The following is a 20,243-nucleotide window of genomic DNA, read 5'->3' as shown; positions in this document are numbered from 1 at the left end:
CCCTCGGGTCCACTCACTTCTTAGAGACCAGTGGGTCCCTGGGCTGCTGTCTCCTGGCCCTGGGGCTCCGGAGTCTCGTCCCGAGGTGGTCACCACTCTGCTGCTCCGCGGGCCTCTCCGGTTTCTCCGCTGCGTGGACTGACACATGAGGCCGGTGTAGCTGTGTCTCCCACAGGCCCACACCTCCAAGGCCGCAGCTGTACTGGGGTCGTGCTCCCAGGGCAGTGGAGGTGGGAGACTGGACTGCAAGCTACCACAGCGCCCCCCACCCACCGGCCCTGTGCCGCAGCTGAGGCCTCAGCCCGGTTCTGGGGGGCAGCTAGCGCAGCTTCATCGGGATGCTCCCTGGGGGCCGGCGTTCTGCCTGGCCTGGGCCCTCGGGGGACGGCACGGTCCTCAGGGCACAGGACCCGGTGGCCCCCGGGTGGGCTGTGGGGACAACAGGGCATCCTGGAAACAGGCAGGACAGTGGTGAGTGTTCTTTGTCAAGTGTCCATGGGGAAGGGGGGAGAGAAGGCTACTAAGGCAACAGCCATTCACACGGAAACTGGAGTCTGCGCCATGAAAACCCGATTTCACAAGCCAAGTGGCACCAACGATTCTGGAAAGCAGCTGCATGTTTACACGTTGGCCGCCTTTTCCCTTACAGGGCAGTGGGCACGAGCAGAGTGCTTGAGGGAGTCGTAGCACCCAGGCCGTTACCCGCGTGGCACATTCGGACGCTCCGTGGAAGGCAGGGACCTCCTCAGCGGAGCCCAGGTGACCACATTACACACGTAAAGCAGGGTCTTCTCATCCCTGTGGTCAAAAGCATGGCTCTGCAGCCAGACCGTGGGGGTCAAATCCCAGCTCAATGCTCTCAAGTGGCGAGGCCCTGGCCGAGCGAGCACGGAGGCTGAGTCCGTTTTGGCAAAACCAGGCCATCCGAGCACAGGGCTCAGCAGCCGGGCCAGCTGCCCTGTCCCTGGTGGTGCTGGGACCTGCGACCTGCGGCACAGGGACTGATGGCGGCAGCGGGAGCGCATCCGAGCCGACTCTGGACCTGACAAGCCACAGACCCCACACGGACGGGCGCACCCCGAACCTCGGGGAGGCGCAGTGGCCCCGAGCGAGGCCTTCCTGCTCTCCCGTCAGAGTCGGAGTTCGCGTTCCCTCCCCAGGGCCTTTCTCCTCCAGTGCGGGGGCCCAGCGGGTCACACGGACAAAGCCAAGTGACCGGCACCGCTGCTTCTCCTGGAGCAAAAGAAAAAACTCAGGGATTTGTTTATGTTTTATGATTACATAAACAGCGGATTCATCACAGAACACTCAGGAGACACAGAAAAGGACGCAAAATAAAAACCTAATCATGCCACCAGTCAGGTCAACCTGTGCTTATCCTGCCAGGCTTTTCTCTCAATGACCTTGGGGTCACAATCGTCTCCGCAGCAAAGACCTCACAGGTCAACTGTCCCCTTTGCTTTGAATTTCTTGGCAGATCGCTCACTTGACCGAAGCTGGAATTTGCTTCCATAAATGTAGGAAATGAAGCCATCGATTTCCACTGTGAACACACAGTTTAGCTTGGGGACAACTGAAAAACAAACAAACAAACAAACAGGAGGAAAAAGGACAAGGGAAAAAAATCCTGACAGGTAAGTTCACGTTGATGCACGATACTATTCCTAAAATGTCTGTATTAACACGTAAGCTAATAAGAAAAGGGAGAGTCCACAAAGCTTTAGCAGCACCAGGATTATACGGCTCTATTTTGCCATAGGGACCGATTTATTCAGATTTTAAATATAATTCAACACCTAATTTTCAGGGTCAAAGGCTCTAAGCCAAACTCCCAGAAAAAGTGCCAGAAGCAGGTCTTCCCACATAATTTTCAGATGGACTCAGGGCTTTATGCTCAGTGACGACACATAGACACCACTTTCTGAGGTTTAAAATGAGACAAGAATAAACAGGGAAGCGGAAGGAAGCAAAGAGAAAAATCAAGCTCCAAAATTAAAGGAACCAAAACCTCCCACTGGTTTCACAATCTCAGATTTGTGGGCAAGGGGTGTGGAAATCTCGACAGCCCGGCTGCGTACGCTCGTCTCTGCTAGAACAACGAGCTCTGGCACACCTGGTCGGTGAGCCTGCACTTGCCTTCCCGGAACCCAAAGGGTCACCAGAAAGGGCAAGATCCTGGAACTCCAGGGACGGGCACTACCCTAGCTCCCCTCACGGTCTGCTTAGCTCCGCTCCTCCGGCGGGCGGCAGCTCTGGGGCAGGGGAGGGTCTCAGGCATGGAAACAGACCCACGTATCTGGAAGCAAGCCAGGCAGCCCTTCCTCCCAGCGCATCTGGCTGCGGCTGCTGCCTGGGCTCCAAGATGCCCTGGGGAGAGCCATGAGGGCAGGGGGTGCGCTCGCCAGGCGTGCAATGCACGGTCAGCAGGTATCTGCAATCTGTGCTGATGTGCGAGACCAAACCGACCCGCTGAAGCCACGGGGAAAGGGCTGACGAAGCCGGGTGGGCCACAGGCCCCAACACCCTGAGACAGTTACATACCTTTCAGGCGGTCTTCTTTGGTGAGGATTTTGAAAACGTGCTTTGTTTCCTGTAGGAGGATTCCTGTAACACCCACATAGGAGGGGCATTTGGATTTTGTGACTGCAAAGGAAAAGGGCATTCAAGGCCTCAGCCTCGGTGGTGCTGGGGGAGCCACAACCAGCTAGGTGGGGGCGGTGGGGAGTGGGGGGCTCCTCAGCTGGACAGGGACCAAGCTGGATGAGAACCCCGGGTCCCAATCCCCTGCCTGTGGCTCTACAGTCTCTGGGCTGCTTCGACAAGGTGTCCTTTGGAGGGCCTGCAGCCATGGGTGTCTTGGGAGGGACTATGGAGCCAAGAGGTCATGTGTGTGTCCAGCACCACCAAGAGCCACAGGTTGCTGGGACGGGGCCAAGTGTCACTGATGGGATCTGAAGGAACACCTGTCCGTCATGGCCTTCCCATGACGTCCCAAACTCTGGCCAGCATGGAATCTTGCTGCGGGCTGTGGGGCAGTGAGTGAGGCGAGCTGCTACCACAGGCAGCTGGCCCCTCAGCTCTCCTGACCCATGTCCCAGCGTAACCTGCAGCCGTGCACTGAGCACCTCCTACGTGCCTGGCGCTGTCTGAGGTCGGTGCCGGGCACGGCAGTGAACAAGACCGTTCTAGGTTCTGCTCTCAAGGAGCTGATGTTCTAACGGTAGGAGGGAAATGTGTACCATGTCAGACAACTGCATTTTCTGATAGTGGTAACTGTTATGAAGAAAAAACAGAAGGTGATGGGGAGGAGGGTCACCCGTAGGCCCTCAGAGGGAGTGACATCTGAGTAGGGACCTGAATACTGAGAAGCAGTCAGTCTGTGAACACACAGAACTCTGGGCAGAGGGAAGGAACAAATGCAAAAGCCCCGAGGTGGGGCCAAGCCTGGCGTGTGAGAAGCAGAAAGCAGGCCGGTGTGGTTAGACCTGGTGCTTGATAAAGTCAGAGAGGCCTTTTAGACCACAGTAAGGAAGCAGAAGACAAACACGGCCTGAATTTTGGTATAAAACCTTCCCTCTGGCTGCCTGGTTGGGGGAGAAGCAATGTGTCAGCAGGGAGAGGGTTAGGTAGCTTGTACAGGAACCCAGGGGAGACGGTGGTGGCTCAGATTCGGGTGCTAGGACATGCTGATGGATTGGTGCTGAGGCATCAGGGAAGAAGAAACACGATCCCACACAGGTTTTGGGCCTGAACAACCAGCGTAAACACTGGTACCATGACCGGAGCTGGGGAACGCTGGGGCAGGGGCTGAGGTGAGGAGGCCAGAGTTGTTGTGCGTACAGAAAAGTGTGATGCCTCCTGGACATGTGGGTGGCTGTGTGCAGTGGCGGTTGGATGAATGAAGACGTTCACGGGAAGGTCTGCCCTGGAGACGCCACTGGGAGCTGAGAGTCCCTGCTGAGACTGGCAACTGCGGGCAGATGGATGAAAGGGACTTTCTGTTCAGGGCTGGGGGCACGTGCCACCAGCTGTGTGCCCCCTGGGAGAGCACTAGGGGTCCCTGTGTGGAAAGGCACACGAAGACCATTCAGAGTGTATTCAAAAAGTGGCCAGAACGGCTCAGGTAGCTAGTCATCTCCCACCCTCAATGCTGGTGACCTGGAAATACCCACGTGACAAGGAGTGTGTCTAGCCCTGTGGCACAGGGCCACGCTGCCACTGAGTGATGGCGTGGGCATGCGGGGGACCATATGCTCTTAGGCAAGGTACCTGAAACAAGAGCCCCATGAAGATCTGCCTTTAACAGCTTGGCCTGAATCATCTGTGGCTGCCTAGGACGGAAACAGAAGCCCTCAGTGTTGAGCATGATCAAGAGTTCCAAGGGCGCACACAGGTCTACAAACTTCTGCAGCCAGCTGGCTCGGAAGGCTGCGTGTACAGTCATCGTAAGCCTTGGGTTCTGCCCCAGAGAGCAAGGGTTCAGACATGCAACTCACGTGTCTGGCTTGAGACCACCACACAGGTCCCGGATGTATTGTTTCCAGAGTTCATGTAGAGGGAGAAAAAGACTGTACCTGTGGCAAAGTTAGAAGTAAAAAGTTAGGTGACATGAGCTTGGGACAAGAGCACAGAGCATGGCCTGATGCCAAGGACCCCAAGCTGGGTCACTGGGGACTGGCTGCGGATGCTAGTTCTAGACTGGATAACCCGACTGACTACAATCCAGTGCTTCCCCCTCCTGAACCTCAGTTTCTGCTGCTAGAACCCTCTTGAGGCTTAAGGAGGGGAGGAAGGGGGTGCCCTCCTTTGCCCCTCCCTCCTTCCTGCTGGAAGATGCAGCCTGGATAGCTGGAGCTCCAGCAGACCCCTCAGACCAGGAGGCACCATGCACAGATGGTGGAGAAGCAGGGTGCTCCCAGGGCGGCACTGCCGAGTCTGTGCCACCAGCCCGGGGGCCAGGCGGCGGGGGAAGTGCTCATCTGGACTGCTTTCATGAAATAAAACTTCAGTCCTGCTTAACCACTGCTCTTTGAGGTCTTCTGCTACAAGAGCTGACCTGGTGAGGGGAGTAAACAGGAGTTGCTGGCTGCCAGGGACGTCCCCACATAAGGGAATAGGTCTGTCTGGAAGGTGAGTGAGCAAGTTGTGGGACACAGGGGAGGGCCAGGTGAGAGAACCTCAAAGGCTTTCCTCTGGGGTCATTATTACTGGTCCTCGTGCCTCATGGGGACGCTCTTGCAGGGAACTGTTGGTCCGACCAAGGAGAACCTCAGGCTCAAACTCGAAGTGGGCTCCATGGTGCAGACAACAGAGGACACCAGAGGAAACCTGGGTAGGCAGCTGCCCCTTCCGCCACCCAAAGCCCAGCTCTTTGTGCAAGCGAGGTAACGGACAAAGCGACTGATTTTGTCCTGTGGGAGGCTATTTGGCTACAGATCTTGGAGCGAAGGTCTACAAACAGTCCGAAGACGAGCATATGCAGGAGCATGGCCAAGGAGGGATGATGCAGTGTCAGCTGGAGGGAGGCTCACGTCCTCCCACAGACTGATGCCTCCTTTTCAGAAACTTCTGAAACACGTGGGCAGCATGCTCTTTGGCAATAAAACCCAGTGGATGATTCTGTCTAGTGCTATTAAAAGCTAGAAAGGGTATATATTAAGATACATCAGTTCCTCTTGTTGTAGGAAAGCTGAAAGACAAACAGCCTGTTGCCATGGGTAACAGACTCACTTATGGTATGGGTCTCATTAGTTAAGGCTAGGACCGAAGCCAGACAGTAAAACAGCAAAAGCCTCACTGTGACTTGCTTCAAAAGCCAAGTGCAAACCTAGTCTGAATTGGTAAAGGAAGGCTGCCCCCTTGTGGCAGAAGTGGGAGAGGCTCCCTTAGCTTCAGGGGAAAAGGGGCTGCCAGCCCTGCTACTGGGCTTCCCAAATCCACACCCGCTCCAGGAAGATCCAGCTGCCTCAGGAAGAAAGGCAGGAAGGGCTTGGCATACCTCTGCTGCTCTGGCTTAATGTCAAAGAGGCGCAGCTCCCTCCTCTGCCTGGCGGAGAGGCCTTTGGATTTTTTTTTCTTCTCTTTTTGCTTCCGGCGAGTGGAGTACTCCAGGACCACAGCCTTGCGTTGCAGCTGGTCCTCACGGGCTTGCTGGCTCATGTGGGGCGTGCTGCGCTTCAGGAAGGCCCTCACGAAGGCCTCGGCCTGCTGGGCTCCCAGAAGCTGCATGGGGACAGGGTGGCATGGTGCCCACTGTTCTGGTGGGGGCAGCCCCCGACCCCAGGCCCTCCGACACACCGCAGATGGGATGCCTTCACTGACCCATCTGTGTCCCGACTGAGCCTCACACAGCCTCTCATCTGCTGAATGTGAGCCACCCACAGCTGTCCAGATGGGAAAGTCACACTCAAATACCAATTCGCGACTGCCGCACAAAACAGCCACGTCAAAGTCAACTTCCTACTCCACTTCTCTGAGGTTATTTTGACGAGGATTTAAAAAAACCCCAACCCTTTACATTAGGAAGAAAAGACTTCTCTGATTCTTGGCAGGGAGGAAAGCTTGAGAAATGTATGACAACAATATTTATTCAGTCGTGACCAGATGAGGGCAAGCTCAGAGTAGAACCAAGCTATGGCCTCGAAGGAAATGATCCTAACACTTGGGAAAATGGTACCTCCTGGTGCCCCAGGGTGGGCCACGCCTTGGGGGGGTAGGAATTTTACATGGTGCCCACGCTGCAATCCTCTTTACGTGCCTTTGGCCCCATGGACATGTCACGGCTACTCACTAGGTCTGCTCCCACAGCACTTGGGGGAAGGAAGTAGCAGCGCATCTCAGCCTCCTGCGCTCACTCTCTCCCACATAGAGCAGAACAGCATTTGACCGTGACCTAGCACAGACTCCTAGTTCTTGAGAGAACTCCGAACGTCACTGCCTCTCATGTTGGGACTTCCACCGTCTACTCCTCATTCAGCTGCCCATGTCCTAGGTTGGCCACAGCCCAGGCGGCACCGCCTGCCCAGGTCCTGCCTCTTGGCTGGGGATTTCCTGAACCCCTGTTGCGCTAACCAGGCTGCCAACCCCATGAAGCTAATGTGTCAATAATCAATCATGTTCTCCCTTATGGAGAAGCAGGGTGGCGAGGGTATGATGTGAGACACTCAATCTTCAAGACAGCTCACAGTAAGGATGGCAGTCAGCTTCGGCTTTGCACCTTTAGATACTAACTAAAGATTCATTGTCATCATTATTATTATTGTGACAGGACAATTATTTGCTTCTTTTAAATACCTATGTGGCTCTTCTTCATGAGGAAACCAAAAAAAGGTGTATCAGTCTTTTAAAATCTTAATTTCATGTTAACTCCCTCATTAGGAGTCCCCAGTGGAGTTTCTGCCAAACTGACAAAGCATGTTCGCAGCATCCAGATATAATCCATAAATTCCACTGAGGAAATTGATCTGCCTGCCCTCTTCAAGAGTAAAGGGAGCACAGTGACAAGGATAAATGACACTGCTCACCAGGACAGGTTTCAGCTGGGCACAGCCCAGGGTCCCCTACACAGTGGGAGATGACACAGGAGCAAGAGGTCCCAGTTAACTGAACAAGGGAAAAAGAGGCCAGCATATGGAAATAGGCCATCAGAACAACAGATCTTGACTGAGCCTAACTCGTCTACTGGAAAGATGAGGAGTAAGATGTGGGAAGGACATCTAAAGCAGTACTAGAGTATCAAGCCATCTTTGTCATCACCTCTGCTGCTCCCAGACTTCCTGCCATGCATTGTACCTGAACGTCGAACTCTTTGGCCTCTTCCTGAGAAAAGGCATGGTAGACCACACCTGGGGAATTCAAACAAACAACAAGAAATGATCAACTCAATTTGGGTATGGCTATAAGACCCACGACTTTTCTAACTATGAAACTAACTATGCTTATTTAGATACAGGAGAAGATGGGGTGCTACAAAGAGCTCAGGCTTCTTGGATGCCTCTTATTATAGCCTCTGGCCGCCCCGCTTAGGAGTTCCAAGAGTGTGCTTTCAAACAGTGCTTCTCGGGGTGCCTGGGTGGCTCCGTCAGTTGAATGTCCAACTGTTGATTTTGGCTCGGGTCATGATCTCGGGGTCCTGGGATTGAGTCCTGTATCTGGCTCTGAGCTCTAGGGGAGTCTGCTTGAGAATCTCTCTCTCCCTCTGCCCCTCCCCTCCGAGGGCTCTCTCTCTCAATTAAATAAATCTTTAAAAAGAAATAAAAATAAAACAATGCTTCTCAAATATTAATGCATGTAGGAATCTCTAGGTTCTTATTAAAATGTAGATACTTGGGCCCCACTCCCAGATCCGGCATCTCTCTTTTTTTTTTTTTAATTTATTCATTTGAGAGAGAGAGAGAGAGAAGAGAAAGCATACAGAAGCTGGGGGGGGGGGTCAGAGAGACAGAGAAGGAGAAGCAGACTCCCCACTGAGCAGGGCGTCTGATGCGGGGCTCCATTCCAGGAACCTGGGACCATGACCTAAGCTGAAGGCAGATGCTTAACTCAATGAGCTACCCAGGCACCCCCGGATCCTGTATTTCTAACAAGTTTCAGATGCTACTGCAGTTCAGTAGACCATACTAGGAGTTGACTGGTTAGGAGCTTGAATAGTTGCTCTGTAAGTCTAATTAAGTAACTCATTTAAAAGTTATATGATAGAGCTTCCCAGGATGCAGATGGTTGGAGATACCACATTTTGTTGACTGTAAGATGTTTAAAAAAAAAAAAAGATTTTTCACATTTTAATGTCTATGAAATTGAGGTGTATCATACAATAGATGGTGTTCTACACTGATAAAACACAGTAGGTCTTTCTTCAAGCTCAAAATATATATTGATCAATGTGGTTTCACCTCTAAAAACTCCACACTCCTGTTTCTTACTTCATTTGTGTGAAGAAGAAAAACATGGTTCTGGGGACAGAGTATGGGTATCAATGGAATAAGTATAAGACAAAGGCCTGGTTTAAGTGTCAAAAGACTCGAAAATCTGGTTTACAGGACACTCTGTAAATCCCACCCCAGCTCCCTTGTGCTTCCTTGAGTACATCTGAACAAGCAAACCAAAGTGTTTGTATTATACAATATACACAGTATATTATATTATATACAGAGTCTGATTCTCCTCCAAATGCAAGAATGGCATTAAAACCTGTTTCTAAAGAGCAAACCCAGGAATGACTTTGCTTCAACTGTCACAGGTGCTTCGATTAGACTTGAAAGTCTTTTCTGGAACAATACCCATCTAACAGTTATTGAGCACTCATTACTTGCCATGCACCTGGCTAAAAGCTACACATTTTACCTCATTATTTTTCTGAACAATCCTTTAAAGTAGGTATGATCCTATAATGCACATGAGAAAACTGAAGCTCAGATATACTGAGACACATAACTTGATCACAGAAATAGGGAGGGGCAGAGGTGGAAATGAACATACTGGTCCAAAGACCTCTTTTACTGCGTCTGCACTCCCCTGCTTATAACTGCCCTGGGTGCTTGCTCCCTTCCTTGGCACAGCTATTCTCCGCTCAACTCCCAAAGTCCTGGGTTACGATACCATTCCTCAGCACGCTCCCAGCGCTTTCCACCAGACAAGGGTCCTTCCCGGAAGAGCAGGCTGGGCAGGCACCACTATCAGTACCTCACCGAAGGGTAAACCAGGTCGTGGAGAGGATCGGGGCCTTAACCACTGTCACCAGGTGGCAGGTAGCGGCCAAGTCGGCCCCAGGCCTTGGGCCCTCCTTTAGCACACTAAGCAGGCCCCTTGGGGACCTGTCGCCAGCTCTGACATCCATCTCGAGCTCAGAGTCTGAGCCAGGCCAACTGGGACTCTAGGCCTCGGTTTCACTTATGTAAGGCGGGACATTCCCCTAGCAGTTTCATTCGGTCTCCGCTGCGAACCCGTTCACCTACCAGCACCAAGTTCCCGACCCTTTACATCCCACCCCTCCCCAGCTTAGAGGCCTTCAACCTCGCTTACTCTTCATCCTCGGCCGCTTCCGGTGCGCTCTGGTGACGTTTTCTGCGGGCGTCCCTCACTCTTGACCTCTCTTCACTGTCTTCAGCAGCCCTCGGCCATCAGAACTTCTCTTGTCAAAGTTGGGGCTGGAGCGACTTCTTGTGCCCGAGCTCGCGCGCCACGCCAAGTCGCCAGACCGAGATGCTCCAGCTCTCAGCCGAGGTCGCAAGCGCGCGGGCTCGCGAATGACGTCCCCTGTGACGTCAATGATGGGCGCCGACTTACGGTAGCGCATGCGCCTTGAGGGCTGCTCCGCTGCCCCCAGAGGCCCTGCTAGGCCTGAGGTTGTCTCTGCTTCGTGGGGATTTCTCAGCTCGCGTGTACTGTAGGTGGGCGGGAAGGCCAGAAGCCGTGGGGTTGCGGTTAGGGCGTGTGGACTGCTTGTGAAGAGCTGGAGTAGAGCGGGGCGAGCCGACCTGAAGAGGACCACGGGGACTTAGGGTATCAGGGGAGGACAGAAAGGGGTCGCGGATGGTGGGAATGAGGTACGTGGGGTCTCTAATCGGCCTTCTCTACGGATTAGCCGAGGCACTGAAGTTGGGATAGACGGCTTACGCTCCAGTTTTGCCCTGCTGCTAAACTAGCTGTGACCTCGCTTAAGGCACTTCCCATCACCGACCTCCCTTTTCCCATCAGCTGTGAGTGGGTTGGGCCTGATAGTCTGAACGTTTTCTTGAGGCCCAGAATGTTAGTTTCTGTCCGGAAGTTAAAAGGCAAGGAAGTGATGCTCATTGTTCTGGGGGAGGGTCCAAGAATTGTGGCTGGAAGGCCTGGTGCAGACCTCGCACAAGTGACCCGGTGTGCGGCACTGCGGAGTGCGGTTCAGGAGAGCAGTTTAGCCCCTCCACTTCAAGTCAGTGGGTCTCAACTTCCAGTAAGGTATAAAGCCCTTTTAAGGGAACAAAAATTCTCTAGGAACCCTGAGGTTTTATGTACACAGATCCTAGTTTGGGAAATATTGTTTTAATTGTTTTTGGGTGGTGTCCTTGTGCCATTTTGATCTTAAACATAGGACTGCAGGCCTGAACTTCAGTGGCTATAATGTGGCTTGTCCTGCTGAACGTGAACCTTGTATGTATATTACCATCAAAGTGGAATTACAGCATTTAAATGTATTGCGCTTCAAGATGCCTGAGAATAGTTAGGAGTCTATGAGACTAAGCTTGAGAAACTGCTCTTGGGGATTCATACCATGTGAACTGCCAAATGTGAATTTTAAAATAGCAGCATGAGACAGCAGAAGATAGTAAGAGCCAATTTCAGTGCTATAGTCTCAAGGGGGCCCTTTTGAGCAGGACCTTTGTGGTTATGGTGACAAGGGAGAAGGCAGACTTCGGTCTTTGAGAGCTTCTTTCTTAGGGTTGTTAGGACTCTTTATCTCCCAATTGACCCCTTCTGAAGTCGTCCTCCAAGTCAGCTTGGAGGACTGCCCGTCTTCCTCGGAGTTCCCTGCTTGTGCTGGGGTGAGCACTGAGAACTGCAGTTACTTTGTAATTCCCGATCACTAAATCGTTTTTTAAAAAACCAAACAAAGCACTTTATTTCTTCAGGAAGTAAATGTCTGTGTATGCAGAGTGGCACCTGTCCTTACAGATACCTGTATTATTGCGATTGTTGCTTACAATAGTAAAAACTTGGAAACCACTTGATATTCAACAATAGTGGATTAAATAAATGAAGTATGTGCTAATTAATTAGTAGGTTAATTAAATGCATTGCAATCAGAGGGTGAGCTTCAAAAATTCAGATTCCTCATCATCCCTGGAGATTCTTATTTAGTATGTGAATCCTAAGAATCTGTATTAAAAAAAAAAAATGTTCCCAGGTGATTTTGTGAGTAATTAGGTTTGGGAACTATAGTATCGTACATTTATAAAACTTAATATGATAGAACATCACACAGCCATTAAACAAATTACAATTTTTTAAAAGGTTACAAAATATTAACACCAAACTAAATGTATACAGAAGAAAGATTGGAAAGACATATTACTATATAGAATTTTTTTTAAAATTTTTATTGTTATGTTAATCACCATACATTACATCGTTAGTTTTTGATGTAGTGTTCCATGATTCATTGTTTGTGTATAACACCCAGTGCTCCATGCAGAACGTGTCCTCTTTAATACCCATCACCAGGCTAACCCATCCTCCCACCCCCCTCCCCTCTAGAACCCTCAGTTTGTTTTTCGGAGTCCATAGTCTCTCATGGTTCATCTACCCCTCCGATTTCCCCCCCTTCATTCTTCCCCTCCTGCTATATTCTTCATCTTTTTTTTTTTAACTATAAATGCATTATTTGTTTCAGAAGTACAGATCTGCGATTCAACAGTCTTGCACAATTCACAGCACTCACCATAGCACATACCCTCCCCAGTGTCTATCACCCAGCCACCCCATCCCTCCCACCCCACCCCCCACTCCAGCAACCCTCAGTTTGTTTCCTGAGATTAAGAATTCCTCATATCAGTGAGGTCATATGATACATGTCTTTCTCTGATTGACTTATTTCGCTCAGCATAACACCCTCCAGTTCCATCCACGTCATTGCAAATGGCAAGATCTCATTCCTTTTGATGGCTGCATAATATTTCATTGTATATATATACCACTTCTTCTTTATCCATTCATCTGTCGATGGACATCTTGGCTCTTTCCACAGTTTGGCTATTGTGGACACTGCTGCTATAAACATCGGGGTGCACGTACCCCTTCGGATCCCTACATTTGTATCTTTGGGGTAAATACCCAGTAGTGCAATTGCTGGATCGTATGGTAGCTCTTATATAGGAAGTTTTTAATGGCTGTATAAGTGAGCTTATGAGAGATTATTTTTTTCTTTTTGACTATTTTCTAAATTTTATTCAGAGAAAATAAGACTTTCTTAATGTTTTTCTTTTTACACCTATAAGTGATAAATTTTCAAACATGGCTACACATGTGTTTTCCCACTAGTGGCTTTGTGAAAATTCCATAGGAAGTCAAAGTTTGAGAGCATCATTGCAAATGATCATCCCCCTCCCCATGAACAACTTGTGAAAGACTTCAAATGTGCAGGAAAATGGGAAGAATTCTACAGTGAACACCCATATGCTTTTTTTTTTTTAATTTTTTTTATTCTTATGTTAATCCCCATACATTACATCATTAGTTTTAGATGAAGTGTTCCATGATTCATTGTTTGTGCATAACACCCAGTGCTCCATGCAGAATGTGCCCTCCTCAATACCCACCACCAGGCTAACCCATCCTCCCACCCCCCTCCCCTCTAGAACCCTCAGTTTGTTTTTCAGAGTCTATCATCTCTCATGGTTCGTCTACCCCTCTGATTTCCCCCACTTCATTCTTCCCCTCCCGCTACCTTCTTCTTCTTCTTTTTTTTTCTTAACATATATTGCATTATTTGTTTCAGAGGTACAGATCTGAGATTCAACAGTCTTGCACAATTCACAGGGCTTACCAGAGCACATACCCTCTCCAGTGTCTATCACCCAGTCACCCCATCCCTCCCACCCCACCCCCCACTCCAACAACACTCAGTTTGTTTCCTGCGATTAAGAATTCCTCATATCAGTGAGATCATATGATACATGTCTTTCTCTGTTTGGCTTATTTCGCTCAACATAATACCTTCCAGTTCCATCCACGTCGTTGCAAATGGCAAGATCTCATTCCTTTTAATGGCTGCATAATATTCCATTGTGTATATATACCACATCTTCTTTATCCATTCATCTGTCGATGGACATCTTGGCTCTTTCCACAGTTTGGCTATTGTGGACATTGCTGCTATAAACATCGGGGTGCACGTACCCCTTCGGATCCCTACTTTTGTATCTTTGGGGTAAATACCCAGTAGTGCAATTGCTGGATCATATGGTAGCTCTATTTTCAACTTTTTGAGGAACCTCCATACAGTTTTCCAGAGTGGCTGCACCAGCTTGCATTCCCACCAACAGTGTAGGAGGGTTCCCCTTTCTCCGCATCCCCGCCAACATCTGTCGTTTCCTGACTTGTTAATTTTAGCCATTCTGACTGGTGTGAGGTGGTATCTCATTGAGGTTTTGATTTGGATTTCCCTGATGCCGAGCGATATTGAGCACTTTTTCATGTGTCTGTTGGCCATTTGGATGTCTTCTTTGGAAAAATGTCTGTTCATGTCTTCTGCCCATTTCTTGATTGGATTCTTTGTTCTTTGGGTGTTGAGTTTGATGAGTTCTTTATAGATTTTGGATACTAGCCCTTTATCTGATATGTCATTTGCAAATATCTTCTCCCATTCTGTCGGTTGTCTTTTGGTTTTGTTGACTGTTTCCTTTGCTTTGCAAAAGCTTTTTATCTTGATGAAGTCCCAATAGTTCATTTTTGCCCTTGCTTCCCTTGCCTTTGGCGATGTTTCTAGGAAGAGGTTGCTTCGGCTGAGGTCAAAGAGGTTGCTGCCTGTGTTCTCCTTTAGGATTTTGATGGACTCCTGTCTCACATTGAGGTCTTTCAACCATTTGGAGTCTATTTTTGTGTGTGGTGTAAGGAAATGGTCCAGTTTCATTCTTCTGCATGTGGCTATCCAATTTTCCCAACACCATTTGTTGAAGAGACTGTCTTTGTTCCATTGGACATTCTTTCCTGCTTTGTCGAAGATTACTTGACCATAGCGTTGAGGGTCTATTTCTGGGCTCTCTATTCTGTTCCATTGATCTATGTGTCTGTTTTTGTGCCAGTACCATGCTGTCTTGATGATGACAGCTTTGTAATAGAGCTTGAAGTCCGGAATTGTGATGCCGCCGGCTTTGCTTTTCTTTTTCAACATTCCTCTGGCTATGCGGGGTCTTTTCTGGTTCCATACAAATTTTAGGATTATTTGTTCCATTTCTTTGAAAAAAGTGGATGGTATTTTGATGGGGATTGCATTGAATGTGTAGATTGCTCTAGGTAGCATTGACATCTTCACAATATTTGTTCTTCCAATCCATGAGCATGGAACGTTTTTCCATTTCTTTGTGTCTTCCTCAATTTCTTTCATGAGTATTTTATAGTTTTCTGAGTACAGATCCTTTGTCTCTTTGGTTAGATTTATTCCTAGGTATCTTATGGTTTTGGGTGCAATTGTAAATGGGATCGACTCCTTAATTTCTCTTTCTTCTGTCTTGTTGTTGGTGTATAGGGATGCCACTGACTTCTGTGCATTGATTTTATATCCTGCCACTTTACTGAATTCCTGTATGAGTTCTAGCAGTTTTGGGGTGGAGTCTTTTGGGTTTTCCACATAAAGTATCATATCATCTGCAAAGAGTGAGAGTTTGACTTCTTCTTTGCCAATTTGGATGCCTTTGATTTCTTTTTGTTGTCTGATTGCTGTGGCTAGGACTCCCAATACTATATTGAATAGCAGTGGTGATAGTGGACATCCCTGCCGCGTTCCTGACCTTAGGGGGAAAGCTCTCAGTTTTTCCCCATTGAGAATAATATTCACTGTAGGTTTTTCATAGATGGCTTTTATGATATTGAGGTATGTACCCTCTATCCCTATACTCTGAAGAGTTTTGATCAAGAAAGGATGCTGTACTTTGTCAAAAGCTTTTTCTGCATCTATTGAGAGGATCATATGATTCTTGTTCTTTCTTTTGTTAATGTATCACATTGATTGATTTGCGGATGTTGAATCAACCTTGCAGCCCAGGGATAAATCCCACTTGGTCATGGTGAATAATCCTTTTAATGTACTGTTGGATCCTATTGGCTAGTATTTTGGTGAGAATTTTTGCATCCATGTTCATCAGGGATATTGGTCTGTAATTCTCCTTTTTGATGGGGTCTTTGTCTGGTTTTGGGATCAAGGTAATGCTGGCCTCATAAAATGAGTTTGGAAGTTTTCCTTCCGTTTCTATTTTTTGGAACAGTTTCAGAAGAATAGGTATTAATTCTTCTTGAAATGTTTGGTAGAATTCCCCTGGGAAGCCATCTGGCCCTGGGCTTTTGTTTTTTGGGAGATTTTTGATGACTGCTTCAATTTCCTTAGTGGTTATAGGTCTGTTCAGGTTTTCTATTTCTTCCTGGTTCAGTTTTGGTAGTTGATACATCTCTAGGAATGCATCCATCTCTTCCAGGTTATCTAATTTGCTGGCATAGAGTTGCTCATAATATGTTCTTATAATTGTTTGTATTTCTTTGGTGTTAGTTGTGATCTCTCGTCTTTCATTCATAATTCTGTTGATTTGGGTCATTTCTCTTCTCTTTTTGATAAGTCTGGCCAGGGGTTTATCAATCTTGTTAATTCTTTCAAAGAACCAGCTCCTAGTTTTGTTGATCTGTTCTACTGTTCTTTTAGTTTCTATTTCATTGATTTCTGCTCTGATCTTTATGATTTCTCTTCTCCTGCTGGGTTTAGGCTTTATTTGCTGTTCTTTCTCCAGCTCCTTTAGGTGTAGAGTTAGGTTGTGTACTTGAGACCTTTCTTGTTTCTTGAGGAAGGCTTGTATTGCTATATACTTTCCTCTTAGGACTGCCTTTGCTGCATCCCAAAGATTTTGAACAGTTGTGTTTTCATTTTCATTGGTTTCCATGTATTTTTTTAATTCCTCTTTAATTTCCTGGTTGACCCATTCATTCTTCAGTAGGATGCTCTTTAGCCTCCATGTATTTGAGTTCTTTCCGACTTTCCTCTTGTGATTGAGTTCTAGTTTCAAAGCATTGTGGTCTGAAAATAGGCAGGGAATGATCCCAATCTTTTGGTACCGGTTGAGACCTGATTTATGACCTAGGATGTGATCTACTCTGGAGAATGTTCCATGGGCACTAGAGAAGAATGTGTATTCCGTTGCTTTGGGGTGGAATGTTCTGAATATGTCTGTGAAGTCCATTTGGTCCAGTGTGTCATTTAAAGTCTTTATTTCCTTGTTGATCTTTTGCTTAGACGATCTGTCCATTTCAGTGAGGGGGATGTTAAATTCCCCCACTATTATTGTATTGTTGTCGATGTGTTTCTTTGCTTTTGTTATTAATTGGCTTATATAATTGGCTGCTCCCATGTTAGGGGCATAGATATTTAGAATTGTTAGATCTTCTTGTTGGATAGACCCTTTAAGTAGGATATAGTGTCCTTCCTCATCTCTTATTACAGTCTTTGGTTTAAAATCTAATTTGTCTGATATAAGGATTGCCACCCCAGCTTTCTTTTTGTGTCCATTAGCATGGTAAATGGTTTTCCACCCCCTCAGAACACCCATATGCTTTTAAGTTCTACAGTTCATATTTTGCTCTCTTTGGACAGGTTTCTTTAGATCGATGCTTTAAGACATTCAGACTGCTAGGTTGAGTACTCAAAAGTTTCATATTTAAGCTTAAAAGATTAAACTTCAACTACTATTAAATAAGTGCATATCTGTGAAAGTTAGGACCTGCCTTATATATAAATACACAAATATGGCATAGAGTGAGATGATGCCTATGTTAAAGCAGAGCCTGGCACAGACGACACAGTTGGACAGGACAGCCATCATTATCTGCAGGTTCATAGAACTGGCACAGTCCCTGGGGTGCCTGGGTGGCTTAGTCATTAAGCGTCTGCCTCCGGCTCAGGTCATGATCCCGGGATCCTGGGATCAAGGCCCGCGTCAGGCTCCCTGCTCCCCGGGAAGCCTGCTTCTCCTTCTCCCACTCCCCCAGCTTGTGTTCCCTCTCTCACTGTGTCTCTGTCAAATAAATAAATAAAATCTTAAAAAAAATAAACAAACTGGCACAGGCCCTGAAGCTCAAGATTAAGATCGTCTCTCGCCCCTTGATCTGTATCCTGGTCTAAACATGGCATGTTGATTGACAAGGGGAGCTGGGAGTGTTGGTGGTGGGGGACCTGAACACAGTGGCACCAGCAATCATTCCTCAGGCCTAACAGTGCTGTAGGGGACTCCCCGTATGACAGAGAGTGAGGAGAGTAGGCAGAAAGTTTCCAGTCCTAACACTGGACATTCCTGCTGGAGAAGCCCTTTCCAGCTAGGTGATTGGGTGCTCTGGGTACAAGAATCAAAGAGCTGATGCTCATAGGATGACATACCAGGTCCTCTGGTCAAGAGACAGCACTGTGCTCTAAGTCAATTTAAGGCCAGTCATTTAGAATTCCAAGCAGCAGGGACTACAACACTTAGCATTTGTGGCCAAATATCAGTCTTTGAAATCCAGGTCTTTCAGTCTTTCAAAATCCAAAAGTCACTCTTCAAGGCTACCTTGATCCCTGATGTCTAAAATACAACATTATAGATTCTTCCAGTTCCCTGAAGAAGTTTACTTTGCAGCTGAACCCACTGAGGAAAGCTCAGTTTTGTTTTTCATGATGGAATGTCTGAATGAAGAGGAGGCTCTTTGGGGTCCTAAGAGATCTCCTTCACTGGATTTAAGGGGTAATTGCTGAGTCATTTGAAGGATTTGCAGGGAAATCACTGCAGACTTCATGGAGAATGTGTGCATGCAGCTCACACTTCCCCTCCCCTGTTCTGACCTGTACTCAATGTTGAGGAAGCAGCCATTGACTCCAGGCCTACGAGCTATGTGTTTACATATGTATGAGTCCGTTGTGGGCCAAAATGTGAGAAAGTGGGTGGGAGAAAGGAACTGATACAAAATCACCCCAAACTGGAATTGGGGCAAGGTCAGAAAGACCTGGGTTTTGTGCTATTTGAGTCCCAAAGTCCTGCAGGAGGTAGGGGACAGACTTCCCTTTCAAGATATTTGAAGCCAGAAGGGGACCTGAAACTGTTTAAAATTCTGACTTAGTAAAGAGGTCAGGCCTTCAGCATAGCTGCCTGACAGGAAAAGGTGTGACCTTGCTGAGAGATGGGTCTACCTCTTAGTTTCCTTCAGTCTCCTCTGTTCTTTAATACTCAACATACAGCTTAAAATTTGAAAAGCAGTATATCTGACATGCAAAGAAGCAGGAACTGTCACCCATAATCAAGAGGTGATGGGTATTAAGGAGGGCACATTGCATGGAGCACTGGATGTTATATACAATGAATCATGGAATACTACATCAAAAACTAATCCTGTACTGTGACTAACATAACACAATAAAACATAAAAAAAATAAATCCCACTTTTCTAAGAAAAAAAAAAAAGAAATATCACAGAACAGAACCATGGATGACCCAGATGTTTAAATTGGAGGACAATACTTTAAAATACTTTTATAATACTTTAAAATCTTTACAATGCTATTACAGGAGGAGGAGTCCTAGGTGGCAGCATAGGACGATCCTGAACTCACCTTTGCCCATGGACACACTGAATCTATACCTACACTGTAGAAAAATTCTTCCTGAAGAAGCAACTGAGGATGGAAGAGCTGCTGCACAATGAGGGATACAGGGACCACATAGAAAATGGCAGGAGAAATGGAGACACACTAATGTTGGAGACCCCAATCCTGATGCTGTGAACTATGATAGGGAGAGACAGCACTGAGGGACCCACGTGCAGATTTGCTTGATCTGCAGCAAAGGAAAACAAAACAAAACAAAATGGTGATTTAAAGGGCAACTAGACTATAAGTAAAGAAACCCATTTACTAACAGCGGGTCCACCAATGGTGGGAAGCAACTCCTGGAACTCTGTCTGGGTTCGGAGGCACTGGCAAGCACAATTGTTTATGTTTCCTCTCTGTCTTGGTAGCACAGATAGGAGCAGGGCCTAGGCATTCTGGCTGGTCCACCACCTCAGTGAACCTAGGCCCTTAGCCCACTGGCTCTAGCCATTCCCCCTAAGAGGCCTGCCTGCCCATGTTCTCCCCAGCTCCAGCCATCCCACTAGAGTGGCTGGGGCATGGAGCACCCCGAGGCCCACTGGCCCATCCCACTTCAGCTGCAGTGGTCCCATTAGAGCACCCCCTGCGTGGAGGGTCCCAGCCTGTGACCACCTCAGCTCTAGCCATACTGCCAGGGTGGTACCAACCTGGGGGGAGCATCCCAGGACCACCTGGGCCAAGCTTGCTCCAGTTTCAGCTGTTTTGCCAAGGTGGCTCCACTATGGAGTACCTTGGAACTCCTACCAGCCCACATGCTAGCTCCAGATGTTCTGGCAGCTTGGCCCCATGGAGCATCACAGGAGTACCTGGCCTATGCTCACTCCCGTCTCCAGCTCTCCTGCCTGGGTGGCTCTGGTATAGAGCCCCTGGAACTTTTTGGCTCATGCCTACC

The 20,243-nt window shown here is 48.0% G+C and overlaps 1 protein-coding gene across 3 annotated transcripts; it reads right to left on the bottom strand.

The window, feature by feature from the left end:
• Nucleotides 1–1,258: 1,258 nt before the first annotated feature.
• POP4 (POP4 homolog, ribonuclease P/MRP subunit) lies at nucleotides 1,259–10,264 on the bottom strand. Of its 3 annotated transcripts, none has more exons than XM_045891172.2 (7): nucleotides 10,021–10,264; nucleotides 7,756–7,844; nucleotides 5,999–6,222; nucleotides 4,497–4,574; nucleotides 4,270–4,331; nucleotides 2,542–2,643; nucleotides 1,259–1,573 (listed from the first exon to the last, which is right to left on the bottom strand). In XM_045891172.2, exons 1-7 carry the CDS (start codon nucleotides 10,025–10,027, stop codon nucleotides 1,437–1,439), a joined length of 699 nt encoding a protein of 232 aa, XP_045747128.1. In that variant the 5' UTR covers nucleotides 10,028–10,264; the 3' UTR covers nucleotides 1,259–1,436. The 3 variants fall into 3 exon arrangements, with proteins under 3 accessions (XP_045747128.1, XP_045747129.1, XP_045747130.1); XM_045891173.2 differs by having other exon boundaries at nucleotides 7,792–7,844; nucleotides 10,021–10,260; XM_045891174.2 differs by lacking the exon at nucleotides 7,756–7,844 and having other exon boundaries at nucleotides 10,021–10,259.
• Between the last annotated feature and the right edge of the window lie 9,979 nt (nucleotides 10,265–20,243).

This window comes from Mirounga angustirostris, unplaced genomic scaffold (genome assembly GCF_029215605.1).
Source record: "Mirounga angustirostris isolate CCGP_5_RB_7025 unplaced genomic scaffold, mMirAng1.0.hap1 SCAF_16, whole genome shotgun sequence".
Lineage (NCBI taxonomy): Eukaryota > Metazoa > Chordata > Mammalia > Carnivora > Phocidae > Mirounga > Mirounga angustirostris.
Note: the sequence above shows the minus strand (reverse complement) of the source record. Positions and strands in the feature narration are given on the sequence as shown.